This window comes from Mustela nivalis (assembly GCF_964662115.1).
Source record: "Mustela nivalis genome assembly, chromosome: 3".
Taxonomy (NCBI): Eukaryota; Metazoa; Chordata; class Mammalia; order Carnivora; family Mustelidae; genus Mustela; species Mustela nivalis.
In genome coordinates, this window is record NC_139022.1 from 43,628,967 (window position 1) to 43,647,112 (window position 18,146).

The 18,146-nt window shown below is 43.1% G+C and overlaps 1 protein-coding gene across 3 annotated transcripts in view; it reads left to right on the forward strand.

The window, feature by feature from the left end:
• Positions 1-3,424: 3,424 nt before the first annotated feature.
• Positions 3,425-18,146, forward strand: part of SNX24 (sorting nexin 24) — a 163,876-nt gene continuing 149,154 nt past the window's right edge. Inside the window, exon 1 of one of the 3 annotated variants that reach the window (XM_082724440.1) lies at positions 3,425-5,339. In XM_082724440.1, coding sequence (XP_082580566.1) covers positions 4,830-5,339 — 510 coding nt within the window. In that variant the 5' untranslated portion in view covers positions 3,425-4,829. The remainder of the gene's footprint in view (positions 5,340-18,146) is intronic. The other 2 variants (XM_082724438.1, XM_082724439.1) reach the window with 2 other exon arrangements.

Genomic DNA, 18,146 nt, shown 5'->3' on the forward strand with positions numbered 1-18,146 from the left:
TCCCTGACTTACAGTGGTTTAACTCGAGATTTTGGGACCTTACAGTGCTGCAAAAGCGGTTTCCACTGTGTAGAAACTATTCTTTAAGTTTTGAATTTGCCTCTTCTTTCCAGTGACGTGACATCCAGTAGCCTGGGTGACGCTGGGCAGCTGCAGGCAGTACAATATTCAATAAATTACATGAGATACTCAACAGTTGTTTTGTTTTTTGTTTTTTGTTTTTTAAAGATTTTATTTATTTATCAGAGAGAGAGGGGGAGAGAGCGAGCACAGGCAGACAGAATGGCAGGCAGAGGCAGAGGGAGAAGCAGGCTCCCCGCTGAGCAAGGAGCCCGATGTGGGACTCGATCCCAGGACGCTGGGATCATGACCTGAGCCTAAGGCAGCTGCTTAACCAACTGAGCCACCCAGGTGTCCCTCAACAGTTGTTTTGTAAAATGGGCTTTGTGTTTGATGATTTTGCTCTAATAGAGACCAACAGAAGCATGGAGACAACTGAGCATGTCTGAGGTTGGCTAAGCTAAGCCACGATGTTCAGTAGGTTAGGCTTATGAAGTCCATTTTTTAAAAAATATTTTTTATGTATTTATTTGACAGAGAGCGAGATCACAAGTAGGTAGAGAGGCAGGCAGAGAGAGAGGGGGAAGCAGGCTCTCTGCCAAGCAGAAAGCCTGATGTGGGGCTCGATCCCAGGACCCTGGGATCATGACCTGAGCTGAAGGCAGAGGCTTTAACCCACTGAGCCACCCAGACACCCCTATTAAGTCCACTTTTTTACTTCATGTTATTTTCAACTTACAGTGGGTTTATTGGGACAAAACCCCATCATAAGCCAAGGAAGATCTGTATTATGGCTTTATATATTTTGATGTCGTATAAATTAACTTATCCCCTCATTCATTTTTCTTCTTGTTCAAACTTGCCCTGACTATTCATTCTTCAAATGAATTTTAGAATGTACTTGTCATTTTTCTTAACCTGTTGGGGTTGTAATTGTATTCTCTTAATAAATCATGTTGGTGAAAACCCCTACCTTTAAAATATTGATTTTTGAGGTACCTGGGTGGCTCAGTGGGTTAAGCCTCTGCCTACGGCTCAGGTCATGATCCCAGGTTCCTGGGATCGAGCCCCACATTGGGCTCTCTGCTCGGCAGGGAGTCTGCTTCCTCCTCTCTCTCTGCCTGCCTCGCTGCCTACTTGTGATCTCTCTCTCTCTCTCTGTCAAATAAATAAATAAAATCTTTAAAAAAATATATTGATTCTTCCTATCCAGGAATGTGATATAGCTATTTTCAGATCTTCTTTTATGTCCCTTAATGAAGATTTTTAGGTTTCTTCAGAAGGTCTTGAATGTTTGTCATAAAGTTTATCCTTAGACATTATGAGGCTTAAATGTTAAATTGTTCGGTTTTTCATGTTATTTTTTAACTGATAAATGTTGGTGTGTAAGAAGTCTGTTTTATAGGAAATCTATTGAGTAGTATACATTGATTTAGTATATGGCACCTTACAAAACTTTTATTAATTCTAATCATTTTTTAGTTGTCTCAGTTCTGTGTAGATCACTTCATCTACAAACAGCTTTAGTATTCTGTCTTCCTACCCAGTATCTGTACCTCTTAGGTCTTTTGCTTGTCCTATTTCACAGGTGAGGGCCTCCAGCAAAATGTGAAAGAATAGTTGTGGTAAATAGTTGGGTGGCTCAGTTGGCTAAGCATCAGACTTGGTTTTGGCTCAGGTCATGATCTCAGGGTGGTGAGATGGAGCCCCATGTTGGGCTCAGTGCAGAGTCTGCTTGAGATTCTGTCCCTCTCCTTCTTCCCCTACCCCTTGCTCATGCTCAGTCTCTCTCTAGGAAATAAATAAAATATTTTTTTAAATAGTTGTAATAAAATTATCGGCACTGTTAATAATGTTTCCTCAGAGGAAGCTGAGTAGGATATTTGCTTTGGGATTATGGTAGCTAAACTTTATTAACTTAAAAATGTTTCTTGCTACTTCTCGCCTGCTAAGGATTGCTAGGAAGAGGCAGACTGATGTACTAATGGTTTTTTAGGATTCACTGAGATATTCATTTATTTTTCTAATAGGGCAATGTTGAGAAGTACATGATCAGATCTCCTAATGTTTAGCCATCTTTATGTTCCTGGGATAAATTTATTTGGTCATGATGTATTAGTCGTACAATCGAATGTTGAATATGTAATATACATTCCTGACAGATTTTGCTCTGAACTTCTAATATAGGGACACCTGGGTGGCTTAGTCATAAAGCATGCAACTTTTGATCTCGGGGTTGAAAAGCAATATAAGTTGATATTTAGAGCAATTTATCATTAAATTTGTTGAAATACATTTGTACCCAATATTAGGTAAATGTGGCATTTTTAGTATAAGGATTTTATACCCAGATTCTAGCAGAATTTTATTATTTTGCTGATGTAAATTTTTTGCTTCTATTAGCAGATACTAACTGTTCAGTGTCTTACATAGGTATTCATCATGTATTTTTGTTAAGGTTCTGAGAAGAAATCTAGCTAGCTTGTCTCAGAGGGTAGATTCAGTCTAAAAGTTGTATAGGCACAACACAATAATACATTTGCCCCGGTCTCTGTAGCACTATTCTTTTCTCCCCTTCTTAGGGGTCCTCACAGAACTTGGATAGAAATTTAGCTCTTCTAACTATTAGGTAGTAATTTCATAGTATTTATTTCCTCTGAGCCTCAATTATGCCTCTGTAATCATTGAAATAATAACAGTCCCACTTATGGCTGAGAGCTTACATAGATTTTCAGCAAGGCGAAAGTAAAGTACACACTGCTATTAGTAGAATACAACAAATATTGTTACTAATACTCACATTAATGCATTTAATTATATATTATGTGATAATAGATAATTTTGTAATAAGGTAATTAATATTAGTAGGATCCAAAGATTAGTAGAATGCAACAAATAGGCTTCACTCGGACCATCTGTCAGATCTTCATAGATCCACACATTTCTGCCTTTTAAGTTCAAATAAGTGAGCCATGCCAGACAAAAAGGTATATGCCAAGCTATCAGCAGGCTTTGGGGAAAGGAAGATATAGAAAGCATTTTAAAAGCTCAGTCAGGGGGCAGCTGGGAGGCTCAGTCAGTGAAGCACCTGCCTTCAGCTCAGGTCATGATCCCAGGGTCCTGGGATGGAGCCCAATATCGGCTCCCTGCTCAGAGGCGAGTCGGCTTCTCCCTTTCTCCTGCTCCTGCTCTCTCTCTCTCTCTCTCTCCATCACGCTAATAAATAAAATCTTTAAAAAAAATTAAAAATAAAAGCTAATCAGCAATCACTAGCGAAAGGACTTTATGATTACATAGTCCTGTGTTACATTACCCACTGAGACTTTTTTTAAAAGACTTTATTTTTAATCTCTGCACACAACATGGGGCTCCGAGAATCCCAAGGTCAAGCCATACTCTCCACCGACAGCCAGCCAGGCACACCTAACCACTGAGACTTCTAACAAGTTGTTTCAACCAATCTGGAAATTGTTTTTGGTCTTCTGCCATCAGCAGCCATTACTATTTTATTTCATTTACTTTTTAAACTTTAAGACTCACTATTTTTTAATTTTAATTTTAAAAATTTATTTCTTTCTTTATTTTTTAAAGTAATCTCTGCTCCCAGTGTGAGTTGTGCCCTCTTCTGACCGAGGATTCTTATTCTAACAATAAAATACAGGAGCACTCCTCCTTAGTCCTTTCCAGTCCTACTGCAGGTAACACTTCTTCGTGGGGTTATTAGAAAGCTTAGTACTGAAACATGCTTGTAACAGTATCTGCTACAGTAACTGCTGCATTCTACTGTTTTTGTAAAGATGGAATATTCTAATGTTCCTATAAAGCTTTCAAGAAAAATGTGTAGGCAACAGGCCAAGCAGTGGATTAAAAAAAAAAAAAAAAGTTTTTTTTTTTTTTTTTAAGCTACACACCGAGCAGTAGAAACGAGGAAGAGAGGGTCTGGTCACAGAGCACAGCTCTCTGCTGAAGCAAGGAGTTCTGAGTGGCAAATCCTGGAGTTGCAAGTGTGTGGGCAAGGAGGATGGGTCTTCAGACGAGGCTAAGGTAAGAAGACTCTGCGGATCCCCATCAGGCAAGTTCTTAAAGCAAAGGACGGGATTCGTCCTCTTCTCCAGGACTTAGGGACTCAGCGTCAGCTTTAGAGTTGACCAAGTTGCAATGTCCCCTGGCTCAAGAGCAAGCTGAGTTAGAAACAGTTGTACGCCTGCAGCCCTAAAGATCACTGGCCCACAAGTCACCTCCAAGTTTCTGTTCTGCTCCAAGCTCCGACCTAAGGAAGAAACTCAAGAGTTTCCAAAGGTAACTTGATCAAGTTTCCTGAATTGAGACACTTCATCTTTTAGGTTAACTTTCAGGTTATTTGGTCCTGGCCTGACATTTGAAAGAAAAAGAAAATAGGTCTTAAAAATGAATTCCACAGATAGTAAAAAAATCTCTGGGAAAAACTAAAGCTATAAAACCTGAATGTGGACAAAGTCTTCTCATTACAGTATACAGTTAACAGTTAAAACACGCAGCTGCTCAGAGGCAGCATTTTTAAAAAACTGGAGCCAGAAGCCAGAGAGTGCGTCTCCGGGACCCGCTGACGTTCGGGTTCTGTATTACAAACACCATTCCCAGCTCCGTCGGCCAACTGAGAACGAGACGCCGACCTTGGACTCAAAGGCAAATAGAAAAAAGTCTTGGTACAAGTTGGAGGGTTCACTGCTGTTAATGCTAGTCCAGAGTTAAAAGACGAAAATCCTAATCTCGGGAAGAGAAGGCGCTCCATGCTTTTCAGCTCCCCGCCGTCCTGCACAGCGCTCAGGGTAGCGTCTGGCGAAATGCAAACGCAGCGCCCGCCGGCGCCCGAAGGCCACGGAGCGCCCGGGTGCGGCCGGGCCCCCGGCGACTGGCGCGGAGGCGCGCACACCCCTTTTCTGCAGACTCACAGGTTTTCAGGCCCCGCCTCCTCCGGGCCCAGCTCCGCTCCGCCACCCTGTGGGCCCCGACCCAGGGGTCCCCAGCCCCGCGCCCTCCGCCGTCGCGCCCCCGGCACCCGCCCCGAGCCCCCACGGAGAGCGGCGCGCGGCGGGGGCGGCGGCGGCGCCTCCGGTCCGCGCGGCGCAGCGTCTGGGTCCCGGGGGCGCAGGGCAGGGAGGCGGGGCGCTCGGCCGGGGGCGGAGCTGCGGCCGCGAGCCCGCCCCCCGCTCGCCCTCCGCCGGCCGGCTGGAGCGGCCATGGAGGTCTACATCCCGTCCTTTCGCTACGAGGAGAGCGACCTGGAGCGGGGATACACGGTAGGCGCGAGCCGCGGCCGGACAGGGCCCCCGAGGCGGGACCGCGGCTGCTGAGCGCGGAGGTGTCCCCGGCCGCCGCCGGCCCTGCGCGGGGTGTCCCCTGGCTGCCCTCCCTTCCGCGGGGCCTGAGGCTGGGCTGCGCCCCGGCGCGGTTGTCAGGGAGACGCCCCCACCCCCCATCTGCCCCTCGCCCGAGCTCGGCGGCCGCGGGCGCCCGGGGCTCCTCGGGTTCGCTCCCTTCCCCCTCCCGGCCCCGCTCCCGGCCTCGGGGCAGCAGCGGCGGGACTCAAGCCCCGGCTCGCGACGCTCGCCGTTCTCCCCGCCGCCCGCCCTCTGCAGCCCGGGGTGGGCTGCGTCCGCGTCTGGCCCAGCTGCCCCCGCTGCCCAGGCAGGAGTGGCCGCGCCGCGCATAGATGTTGGCTTCCAAGTTCTGTGGGATTCATTCAGATGGAAAACATGCTAATCCAAAAAAAAAAAAAAAAAAAAATCATCATTTGCAGCCCTTTATTAGCCAGAGTGAACACATGCGTTGCTTTGAGATGGCTTCCAAAGTTTTTTTTTTGTTGTTGTTGTTGTTGTTTTTTTTCCTAGTTCTGGTGGGCCATGAAAGGACATAATCAGCTGCTTATTGCGCACCTGTTCCATACCTAAGCGGGATCCCTGAGAACTGAGAAACAGGGCCCCTGATCTCCAGAGTGGAAGAGAGGGTCGGGATGGTGAAGACCAGGGCCTGGGACCTTTGCACGAGTTAGCAAGTAAACTGTAGGTGGTTGGTTTCCCAGTGAACTTAAGACACCTTCATCTAGACGGTTATTGCCAGAGGGAGAAGTGCCTCACCTGGGCGCGACCTTGGAAGAATCTGTTTCCAGTTGTTAAAGACCAGGTAGGAGGAGAAGATTGCAGAGGGCAGTCTGAAAGGACTGATGGAATGTTCATTTCGAACTCACTCACTTGCTAAACAGCAGTTCTATTAATTTGGCAGAGTATTTTAACCTTTCTTTTCCCTAACTATTCGTGGGTTTTGGTGACAGCCTCTTTGGAACCTTCCGTGTTTTTATAGGGAGAATTAAATCTCCCTCTAAAGGGAGTTTTTAGAATTAGGAGTGGTGATTGAAAAAAAAAAAAAATCCAGGGAGTATGTGGATTTTTAGGATTAAGTAGACCTCTGGGTTCAAGTGTTCAAGTGTCCTAAGAGAAGTACTGAATGCCTTCCTTTGGGTTGGAGACCGGGGCGGTGGGGGGGCGGGCAGCTGAGCTCTGTTTGGCCATTATTTATATAAGCTTTATATAAATATCTCTTCCCGATGAATTAATAGTTGGTTAAACATTCTGCATCTTCCTTAAAAAGGGGGGGAATTTAACTTAAATTTGAACCTATGCGAGGCCTTTTCCTTAAAACCTTGAAACCTTGCTTGTCTTTCATTAATCCAGGTGTGTCAGCCCCACCCCTCCCCTCCGCCTTCAGCATCAGCAGCCTAGAAGGCCTGCTGTCTTTGGGGCATTATTTAGGATCTGAAGATTACAGCCTGCTTGTTTAGTCTTTTGATGTGTTTAGATGAAGGTGGTCTCAGTAGTCCAAACTAAAAGTTACTTATCTCCGCAAATAAGGACTTTGAAGTAGATGGGAATTAAGGCTTTTTGGCCATTACTGGTTATTCTTTTCTTACAGGATCTGTGTTTTCCCACACTGTTTTCCAGTATCTTTTGATTACTCGTATTACGACCAGGCGTGTGCCGGCTTGTGACTTAAATTGATTTGGAAGGAGCCCTTTTCTTGGCAACCGTGGTAGTCTGGAGATTGCTTATATGATGAAAGTTTGTGTGCTTTGTAAAAGCTTACTTTTTTAAAAAAAATCCTAACTCATTTAGATTGATAACCATATTGTTGAGATACCTCTGCAAGTGATTTTTTTCCCTATGTGTGTCAATGAAACAGCTGTTGGATACCTTGTTCCCTTTGAGCAGCTGTTTTATCATTGCACAGCATAAGACTATACTTTTGGGGATCATTTTCCGTCAGGGATCATTACTATAGTTTGTTATAATTGCACAGCAGTTTTTATTCATTTAGTAAATATTAACTGAGTTAATATTTACTATATTTACTATTATTTATTATTTATTATTTACTATTTATTATACAGACACCTGCTTGGTGTCTGTATTCTAGGTCCTAGGAATTTAGCGGTGAATAACATTTCATCTTTTTAAAAAACCCTTAGAATTTACAAATATAATCTCAGTTTTCTGAACAAGAAACTGGTGAAATAATGTATACTTCAGAGTAAAAAGCATCTTTTTTCTAAGGCGATTATGTGTATTTAAGAATATGTAAGGAGTATTGCATTAGAGCAAATTCAGTGATTGGAGGCTTATAGTAAAGAAGTGTGGTTCTTCCTTGCTTCTAGTCCCATGCCCTCAAAACATAAAACATGGGGTTGCATTCTTAGAGACTTTATGCCATGAAAACATATGGGTTTCTTTCTTAGAATAAATTGTAAGATTTGACTATAACTGTCATCCTGCAACATGAATATCTTTCTGTACCGATATGGATAGGTCTGTCTCCTAGCTACTAGCAAGGGGATCTTCCTCATAAGGAACATGCCATCATTTGTTTACCCAGATCTCTTGTTGTTGGCCACTAACACTTGCTTCTAATTTTTAGCAACTGTGTCAGAGATGTTGAAATGAGACATCCCTATACATGGCTTTTTTTTTTTTTTTTTTTTTTTTTATGGCTACGGCTAGGATTTTTGTAGAGCCTTAACTAGAGTTGGTACTTCTGGACCTTTTAAAGTTTTCATGGGTAATGCTCAGTTGTTACTCAAGAAGTTTATACAAAGTTATGCCCAATGTACAAGGTAATTTACCTTTAAAGAGTGAATTTTTGCCTTTTGAACCCTTAAACATTGACTGTGGGCTTGTGGGATGTCAGGTGTGGAATTGAAAGGTAAAGGGATGTTGCTCCTGTCCTTAGAATTCTCAGCCAGCAGGGGCAAGGTAGGGACGTGCTAGGGTGCCCTGGTGTTATCTGGCAATCTTGAGGAGGAAGAGGGCTCTTCTGCACTGCCTTGAGGTCATGTGTGGTGTGGGTTGGGGGTTGCTTAGGAATGCTGACTTTTGAAATCTGGCTAGGTTTTTGCTGGCACTGTGAATTCTAGAAGGAGGAAGTGTAACACAAAATCTCATCTCAGGGGAAAGGCATTTTAAACTCCCAGATTCATCAGAACTAAAAAAGAAAAAGAAAGAAAGGTGAGGGGGGAACCCTTCTAAATCATCTTAATTTATAAAGAATCAGGAAAGGATCTGCTACCCAAATTCACATGAACTCAGATGTACTTTGTGGGAAGGTTATTCTCTACCTGCCCTCTGTCCCCATAGCTTGGATGTTTACTGTCTGTTTCCCAGCTAGGCTCTAAACTCCTTGAGACTAGCGCAGTGCCAGTTTCTACTGCTGTATTCCAGCGCCAGGGTCTATCCCACAGTAAGAATTCAGCACTTGTGTGATGAATAAAAAATGAATGCATGAGTCTTCTAATAGGAGAAGGAAACCCAAAGAGCGGTGATTATGAAGCATGAGCAGCTCGGTGGGTAGAAAGGGGTCAGGGTGCAGACTGGAGTTTCCAGTAGCAGAAAGGATTGTGCAGGCTGACAGAGGAAGGTGGAGAGAGATCCACTCTCCAGCCTGAAGAGCTGGAAAGGAGTATGTGTGGACTTCAGCCGCAGACACTGGGTTTGAGGAAGAAAGTAACATGATGAGCTTTGCATTTAGAAAGATGACCCTGGAGTTTTAATCATTTAAGGGATGGTAGCAGAAGGAGAGAGAAGGTGTGAGGCGGAACTAAGGCAACTGTGAAAGGAAGATGACAAGAATCTCCAGGATCTGGTGACCAGACGTGAGGCAAGAATGTGACTCCCCTGGGTGCGAGTGCCGTTGGCCTACTCAGAGCTGAAGCAAGGGGGAGATTTCATGTGGGGACCTGTTGTGTTTTTCGTGATTGGTGAGGCTGTTTGATTTTGAAGCTCAGGATAGAGGTCTGGGCTAGGAATATGGCTCTAGAGGGTCATTCAGCACAAAGGATGAGAAAAGCGTAGCAGTTAATGCTATTCCCAGGAGGAGAATGTAGAATGAAGAAAGATGATGGACTTAAGGTAAAATTCCACAATTTGCCTGAGGAAAGAATTCTCAGCACTGTGTGCTGAGGTCGAGGAGAGAAGGACAATGGATGAAGGACGGGCAGGGGTGAAAAGTGGGGAGACAGAATGGGAATGGTAGATGCTCTACAGGAAGGAAAGGGCTGGATGTTGCTGAGTGGTCTTGTAAGGTGACGATGGAGAACAGTCCGTTGGATGTGAGAGTAAGCGGGTCTGGGGTGTGAATATAGGCTAGTATTTTCAATTTTCAGATACGTTTTTGGGAAATAACACAAATAGAATTACTCCCTAGGTTGCAACAGAAAAGTTTGAATGTATTAGATTTCACTATTTTATAGCTGTAAAAATCAAGGCATTGGATTAGATGGTGTTTCAAGTTCGTTTTAACTGTCTGTGACTCTGTTATGGTTATACAAATATATATTTTTTTATATTCCGGTCTCTTTGATTTACTTGATGTATCATGCTTTTCACTGTGTAGGGCAGCTTCATATTTACATGATCATAATGCTGAGACATATGCAGGGATCATTGCTTTAATATTTTATGGATTAAAATTCAAAAATAGGACAATACAAGGAACCATTTACCAATTCCTTATCTTCAGTCTTTTAAATTATTACTTCATTTATCACCCCTTATTCTTCCACTTTTTAGGACTATTTTGGGGCACCTGGGTGGCTCAATGGGTAAAAGCCTCTGCCTTCAGCTCAGACCATGATCCCAGAGTCCTGGGATCAAGCCCCACAGTGTCCTGCTCTCTGCTCAGTGGGGAGCCTGCTTCCCTTCCTCTCTCTGCCCGCTTCTCTGCCTACTTGTGATCTCTGTCTGTCAAATAAATAAATAAAATCGTTAGAAAAAAAAATTCTGGAATATTTTGAAACAAACCCAGGACATAATTTCACTGTAGCTTTCACTTTGAATACCTGACAGGTACAGACTTTTAAAAAATAAATAACCAAAATGTCAGTCTTGTCACAAAATTAGCCATGCCTTCAGACCATCCCAAGTCTCACTTGTTTTTGTTGTTCTTAGCGTGACCACAATGTCGACATTTCCTTGGAATTAACATTGATCTGCAGGAGGTATTTTTAGTGCCATCTTGTATTTGTGAGAATGAGAGGTTGAGTAAGGGCACTTCTCTACCCATGAGGAGCCCTCCTCTTTGCTTTCATCCTCAGAGTGCTCCCATCTGGAGCAAGTTGCAGAGAAAAAATTTGTGTATGTGTGTGCTACAGCTAGCAGAGGAAGAGAGGGCATTTCTTCAGAGTACTGGCCCTGTTTTTCCCCAGAAGCTCTGAACAAATCCATGCCCTTTCATATCTTGTTGTCCCCAATGGGTTTTTCAACCAATCCTGTTGCCAGGGGAATTCTCTGTCCTGATTGGCTGAGGCTGGGCCGTCTGAACCAATCACCGTGGCAAGGACACATTAATTAGATGGAGTTAAAATAATGGGCCTTTCTGGAGCCGGGAGTGAGGTCAGCCTCTTCCTGCCACCTAACCCTGCAGGCACGACAGTGAGACCACAATGTCCGCCACGATGTCTTCAAGTCATCCATTATAAGCATCTATGATGAAGGAGGCCTTTGTGTGACAAGGACATAGCTGCCCCAGGGCTTACTCACAGTAAACTGACAGCATAAGCAAACATTAAATGTGTGTCGCATAATGAAATCAAGCACGTGTAGGGTATGTTCCTTACCCTTAAGGACAGGAAATACAAGTGTGGAAATATATATATTTTTAAATTTTGATTTATTTATTTGAGAAAGAGACAGAGAGCATGAGAGGGGAGGTCAGAGGGAGAAGCAGACTCCCCATGGAACTGGGAGCCTGATGTGGGACTCCATCCTAGGACTCTGGGATCATGACCTGAGTTGAAGGCAGTCGCTTAACCAGCTGAGCTACCCAGGAGCCCCACAAGTGTGGAAATATTCTTAAAATCCTTCTTAATTCATTTATTTAAGAGAGAGGGAATTCATTTATTTAAGGGAGAGGGGATGAGAAAATACATGCGTGGGGGCTGTGGCCCCCTGCAAGTAGGGGGAGGGACAGAGGGAGAGAATCTCAAGCAGACTCCCCACTGAGCTCAGACCCCCCACCAGAGGCTCCCTCTCAGGCCTCATGAGATTAGGACCTGAGCCAAAACCAAGAGTCCCAGGCTTAGCCCACCCAGCCACCCAGGCTTAGCCCACCCAGCCACCCAGGCTCCTTCACTTAAGAATCAAAATAGGTACCAGGGAATTGAATTTTGCAAGTTCCTTGCTTAGAAATTTAGAGACAGAAGTAAGTTTGTTTTCACTGAGCAAGAAATACATTGTAATCTTTTTTTTAGTAGTTTGCACTTTGAAATTTATGTTTTTTAAAATAAACTTTTAATGTAATTTTAGATTTGCAGAAAATTTACAAATTTACAAAGTTAGTAACTGAGAATTCCTATATAGCCCCCAGCCAGTTTCCCTTGTTGTTTTAACATCATATATTACCATGGTAATGTCAAAACAAGGAAACTAGCATTGGTGCATTACGGTTGACTAAGCTCCAGACTTTATTTGGATTCCACTAATGTCCAATCCAGGATATTGTGTTGCATTTAGTTTTGTCTGTCCTGATGTGAAACTAAGTTAATAGTCCAAATCACAGCACAGTGTCTCAAAAATGAGGCAGGAATGGCATTAGAAATAAAGCCATACAGATCAAATCAGAATTTGTCTATTTTAGATACTTTATGTGTAGCTTTTGCCATTTGACAAAAGCCCCTTAGACTGTTATACCCATTTATGACAGAGGCTGGCATAGTCTAAGGGCAGAAGCTCAGGCTATAGATTAATGCTGTCTGCATTCAAATTTTGCCTCCAACATTTAGCTTGAAGTCTGACTTTGGACAAGCCACTCAATCTCCTATGGTTTTTTTTTTCCCCTCTCAACTGTGAAAAAGGAGAATACTAGTACCTACCTTGTAGAGTGGCTGGGCCATTAAATGACATAATTCTTGCAAAGTGCTAGGAAAGAGGTTTGTGATTTTTTTTTTAAGATTTTATTTATTTATTTGACAGAGACACAGCAAGAGAGGGGAAACATGCTGGGGGGAGTGGGAGAGGGAGAAGCAGGCTTCCTGCTGAGCAGGGAGCCCAGTGCGGGGTTCTCTCCCAGGACCCTGAGATCATGACCTGAGCTGAAGGCAGACACTTAACCACTGAGCCACCCAGGTGCCCGGTGATTTATTCTTATTATTTTGAATAAGGACTGCCTTCAAGTTCTTTTTTTTTAAAGATTATTTATTTATTTGACCGACAGATCACAAGTAGACAGAGAGACAGAGAGAGAGAGAGGGAGGAGGAAGCAGGCTGCCCACTGAGCAGAGAGCCTAATGTGGGGCTTGATCCCAGGACCCTGAGATCATGACCTGAGCCCGAAGACAGAGGCTTTAACCTACTGAGCCACCCAGGTGCCCCCTTTTTTAAGCTTTTTAAGTCAGTAGTGTAAACGAAAGTCCAGGAGAAATATTCATGCTGTATAAAATAAATTCTTTGCAAATACTTTGAAGTATTTCAGAAGTAATTCACATGGAATCAACTGGTACTCTTATAACAACTTTCAGTTCAGGTTTAGTTTTGTAGCGTTATTTACTACTTGCGTGTGTTTCTTTTTCCTTCAGGATGCTGAAGGCTGCTATATTTACGTAAGTGAGTGGTATATATTACAGAGAGCACCAAGACACCTGCTTCTCACCTCCTGCCATCTCTTCCATCCCCCAGCATTCCTCCAAAACACAGGGACCATCAGGCTCATACCTTGAATTCTTAAGATGGCTTTCCAGGTGTACGTTCAGATTTTTAAAAATAATTTTTGAATAGATTTTATTTATTTGAGAGAGAGATCATGAGTGGGATGGAGGGGCAGAGGGAGAGGGATAAGCAGACTCCCCACCAAGCCAGGAGCCCAACATGGGGCTCTATCCCAGGACCCTGAGATCATGACCCAAGCTGAACGCAGAGGCTTCACCGACTTAGTCACCCAGGTGCCCCCACATACTCAGATTTTTAATGGAGTTTTCTGTTATTTTGCTTCATATGTGTCTTTTCTGTTTCAATTTTCTGTTTTCTTGCTCTCCTTCCCTTTTGAAAGTATGTGTTTTGTTATGAAAAATGTCAACATATGGAGAAGTGGAGAGACTGACCCCTTTACTCAGCTTTTAAAATGATGAGCTCTTGGGGCCCCTGGGTGGCTCAGTCATTTGAGTATCCGACTCCTGATTTTGGCTCAGGTCACAGGTCCCAATGGAGACCGACTGAACCACCCAGGCATCCCTCCCTATGTCATTTTTAATACTTTTTTCAGTTCCTTATCTTGTATAAAGGTAGAGATTTGATCATTTTCAGGTTTGATTTGCGGTGCCAGCGATCATTGAACAACACTGCCTAGATTTTTTTCATTCCTTAGTGGTTGCTAAGTATTGATAGTTTAATTTTGTCATTCTTTCTTCATTTATTGGCTTGGATACATGTATACAAAGCAACTTGGCCTCATAAATTAGTTACTGTGAGGTTTTTAATAGGAAAAGCAGGAAAAGGGCCTGATTCTTTCTTTGGTTATTTACTTTTCAAAACAATGAGTTGGCTGTCTCCAAAGATAAAGATTATCACAGAGGCTCTTTTAAAAAAATCAGTATTGGGGTGCATGGGTGGCTCAGTGGGTTAAGCTTCTGCCTTTGGCTCAGGTCATGGTCTCAGGGTCCTGGGATCGAGTGCCGTATCGGCTCTTTGCTCAGTGGGGAGTCTGCTTCCCTTCTGTCTCTGCCTGCTTGTGATCTCTCTCTCTCTGTCGAATAAATAAATTAAAATCTTTTTAAAAAATCAGTATTGTTAGGGATCTGTGGCTATTAGCATATTTGATGTAGTTGGGTCCCTTGCATTTATTATTCTTGGATACTTTCTGTTCTTCTTTGGCCATTTTTGTATTTGGCGTTTTCAAGTTGGGTGCTGTGTCCTTGACATAGCCTTAGTGGTCTTTGGTAACTCCTTGCTTCCTGGCATCACAAGATACGTCTTTTACCTTTCCCACCCCAGATCTGGAATTGGGTTTTTCTCTAAAGATCCCTGGTTGCTTTTAGTGGGAAATGAGAGAGACTATGATCTACAGACAAGGTACTTGTGAAGGTTTTGAGATCTTTTCCGTTCTCACCGTGGAGGAATGTTTCTCTTCAGACCAAATACACGGTTATGTTGAGGACAGCAGGAATTTTTGTCTTGTCTTTTATCTTCAGCTCTGTCTTTCTCCTGCCTTGAAAATCTCAAGACTTTAGATGCTGAGATTGGTGGAATATCGTATGGTTAGCGGTTTACTTATCTCCCATCATACCTATCAGTGTGTTTCCATTATAACCAGTACTACCATCAACACCACGATTACTGAATATAGATTAAACATTTTTTTAAGAAGTTCTTTTGTTCTTTGATCCATCCCTCTAGAAGTGGCCAGTCAAATGACTTTCAAAATCACTTGGTTTGGTTCTTCCCTGCTTATAACTCCAAAGAGCTACCCAGGGTCATTTTCTTTTGTGTACTTAGGGATTTTTCTAGAAGTTGATTTTGTTTTATATTGTGTAAAGTATATACTGCGTTAAGTTTATTTGCTGAAATCTAGCTGCTTTTTATATTCCCTTCATTCTGTTTTCTTCCCTTGATGACCATTAAAAAAAAAAGTTGTGGGGGTGCCTGGGTGGCTCAGTGGTTTAAGCCTCTGCCTTCAGCTCAGGTCATGATCCCAGGGTTCTGGGATTGAGCCCCACATCGGGCTCTCTGACCCTCGGAGAGCCTGCTTCCTCCTCCCTCTCTCTGCCTGCTTCTCTGCCTACTTGTGATCTCTGTCTGTCAAATAAATATATAAAATCTTAAAAAGAAAAAAAAAGTTGTGGTTTATCTTTCCATTAAAAAAATAGAAACACGGTGCACCTACCTGTTCAGTCAGAGGAGCGTGCAATCTTGATCTTGGGGTTGTGAGTTTGAACCCCTCCCCATGTTGCGTGTAGAGTTTATTTAAATGAAAACTTAAAACAAAAAGAAACAAATACGGTACATTTGTGCCCTTGGATTAAACAGTAGTCTAAAATTAAACAGTAGTATATGAAAACATTTTCTTCCACCTGTATTGTGGGTTTTTTTGTTTGTTTGTTTTTTTCAGATTATTTTTACTTTAGAGTACATACTGTTGTTCACTCCCAGGGGCATATAACAAGATGCAGACTCCTTTCCTATAGCTTAATTCTTTTGCATTGTTGTCTGCAGTCACTAGCCTTGTGTGTCTGGTTCTTGCATTTTTGTCAGGGTATCTTTAGAATAGATTCTTAGCCGTGGCTTACTGGATCAAAAGGTACATGCATACATACTTCATTTTGCCAGATATTGTCAGATCCCTTCCTTTGGGATTGTGCTACTTTGTATTCCCATAGCAGTTTGTGAGAGTGTGTATTTCCTCACAAGCTTGCCAACTGAGCGTGTTGTCAGGCCTTTCGGTTTGTGCCGATCTGATGAGGGGAGCAGTGGTGTCTCCTTGTAGATCCATTATAATTTGCTAGCTCAGTTCTGAGGACTAGCTTCCACATTTTTGAAACATGCTAGTGTCCCTTGTAGTTGTGTTGCATTGCTTTGCTTTTTTCTTTTCTTCTCTTCCCTCCTTCTCCTCCTCCTTTTTTTTTTTTTTGGAAGTAGGTAGTGGGTAGGTGAGTATTTGAAATACACGAGTATCCTCTTGTTGATTTTTCTTAAAAAGGCAAATGACGGAGAGGAGGAGTCAAGAGGGCGGAGGAGCAGGAGGCTGAGAGGACATCAGGGAGCAGGAGATCAGCTAGATAGTTATCAAACCATTCCGAGCACCTACAGATCCAACAGGAGATCGAAGAGAAGAAGAGCAGCGGTTCTAGAAACAGAAAATCGATCACTTTCTGAAAGGAAACAACTGAACCAGAGAATAGTCTTGGGGACCTTGGACACACGAAGTGCCATTCATGGAACAACATCACTTCCTGATCTTTAAGAGTCTTAAAGTATTTTGTAAATTTTGAAACTTCCTATTTTTTTTTTCTGCTGACTGAATATCCCCACTGTGCACACCCTGCTCAGGTGACCAAGTGCACCAGGGTGATAGAATGACCTTTCCCTGACCTGAGTTCCCCTTCCTGTCATGCCCTATGAACTAGTAACATTCAAACACACCATTGAAATCTCCTCTTGACTTTCTCTTGTACTCCACCTTGCCCTCCAATAAAGGCACGTTGTTTGTGGGGGCAAAAAAAAAAAAAGGCAAATGACATCGGTTTTCACCTTACAAATCTTACTTGAAGGAAGAACCAATATGTGAGTGGAGTCCTACCCGCCACCTTTCCTAAATTCTTTGAATTTAGATGAATTTAGGAGTTTAGAAATTGTTTTAGAAACTATTAGCTTCTCTCCTTCATCCTCACCCTTCTCTCCACCTTGCTGGTGGATATTCCTCTTACGGTCAAGATTACCTAAGGCAGGTAAAGCAAGCGTTCATTCGTGTGATTAAGTCTTATGGGCTTATGGGCTTACCTATCCCATAGGATAGGACCAATACAGTCACTGTATTGGTATTGTGGGCTTCAGGCTGGCTCACAAGGAAGCTTGCTCTGGAAGGATGAATGAAAGTTAGCCAGTTTATGAGAGGGAAGAATATTTCATTGATAGCCTACAACTTCAATACTATGATATAAACATTAACAGTGCTTAAATTCTATGATATAAAGGCATTACCTCTTATGTTACATGATAAGGTGATAAGAGAAGAAAGAAAAAGATATGTATATGTATATATATATATATATGTGCCTGGGTGGCTCAGTGGGTTAAGCCTCTGCCTTTGGCTTGGGTCATGGTCTCGGGGTCCTGGGATAGAGCCCCGCATCAGGCTCTCTGCTCAGCGGGGAGCCTGCTTCTCCCCTCTCTCTCTGCTTGCCTCTCTGCCTGCTTGTGATCTCTCTCTGTGTCAAATAAATAAATAAAATCTTTTTAAAAAACCATGAATATGTTAATAGAGATGCACATAAACATACTAGAGACAAAGTAAGGGAATACTTGGCACAATTACAGTCCTCACTCCTGTAACTCGTCACATGGTCAAGGCTGGTATTTATAACTTCCTTCTTTTACTACTTACTTGTATTCCCTTTGCCTTCAGCAAGTACTTCCCTGGTTGTGGATCTTTGCCATGTAGGGTGACTCGAGCCATTAGAATCTTTGAATTGGGTTGTGGGAGCTTTTTGTTGACTTTAATCACAGGGCATCTTACACTAAGAGACACCGTCAGGGCTCTTCTGTGGTGTAGACAATCTTCCTTGCCCCCTCTGTGCTTTCGCAGTCCACTTTACCCTTGCTAGGCAGGATCCATCACACCAGCCAGCACACTCATTCTCTTTCTAGCTGTGTGGATTCAGAGACACAAGTCGCTGAAAGTGGCCAGTTGACAGTCTTGACTTTGAGTTCACTGAAATTCCTGCTGTGTCTCCTGTGGAAGTGTTCATCCTTTTGGAACTAAGACCTCTAGACCAACAGAGCATCAAGTCACAGAGACTGGAAGCAAAAAATTGGGCTGGTGGGCCACTAGGGGTAACAGTGAATGATGTCACTCCC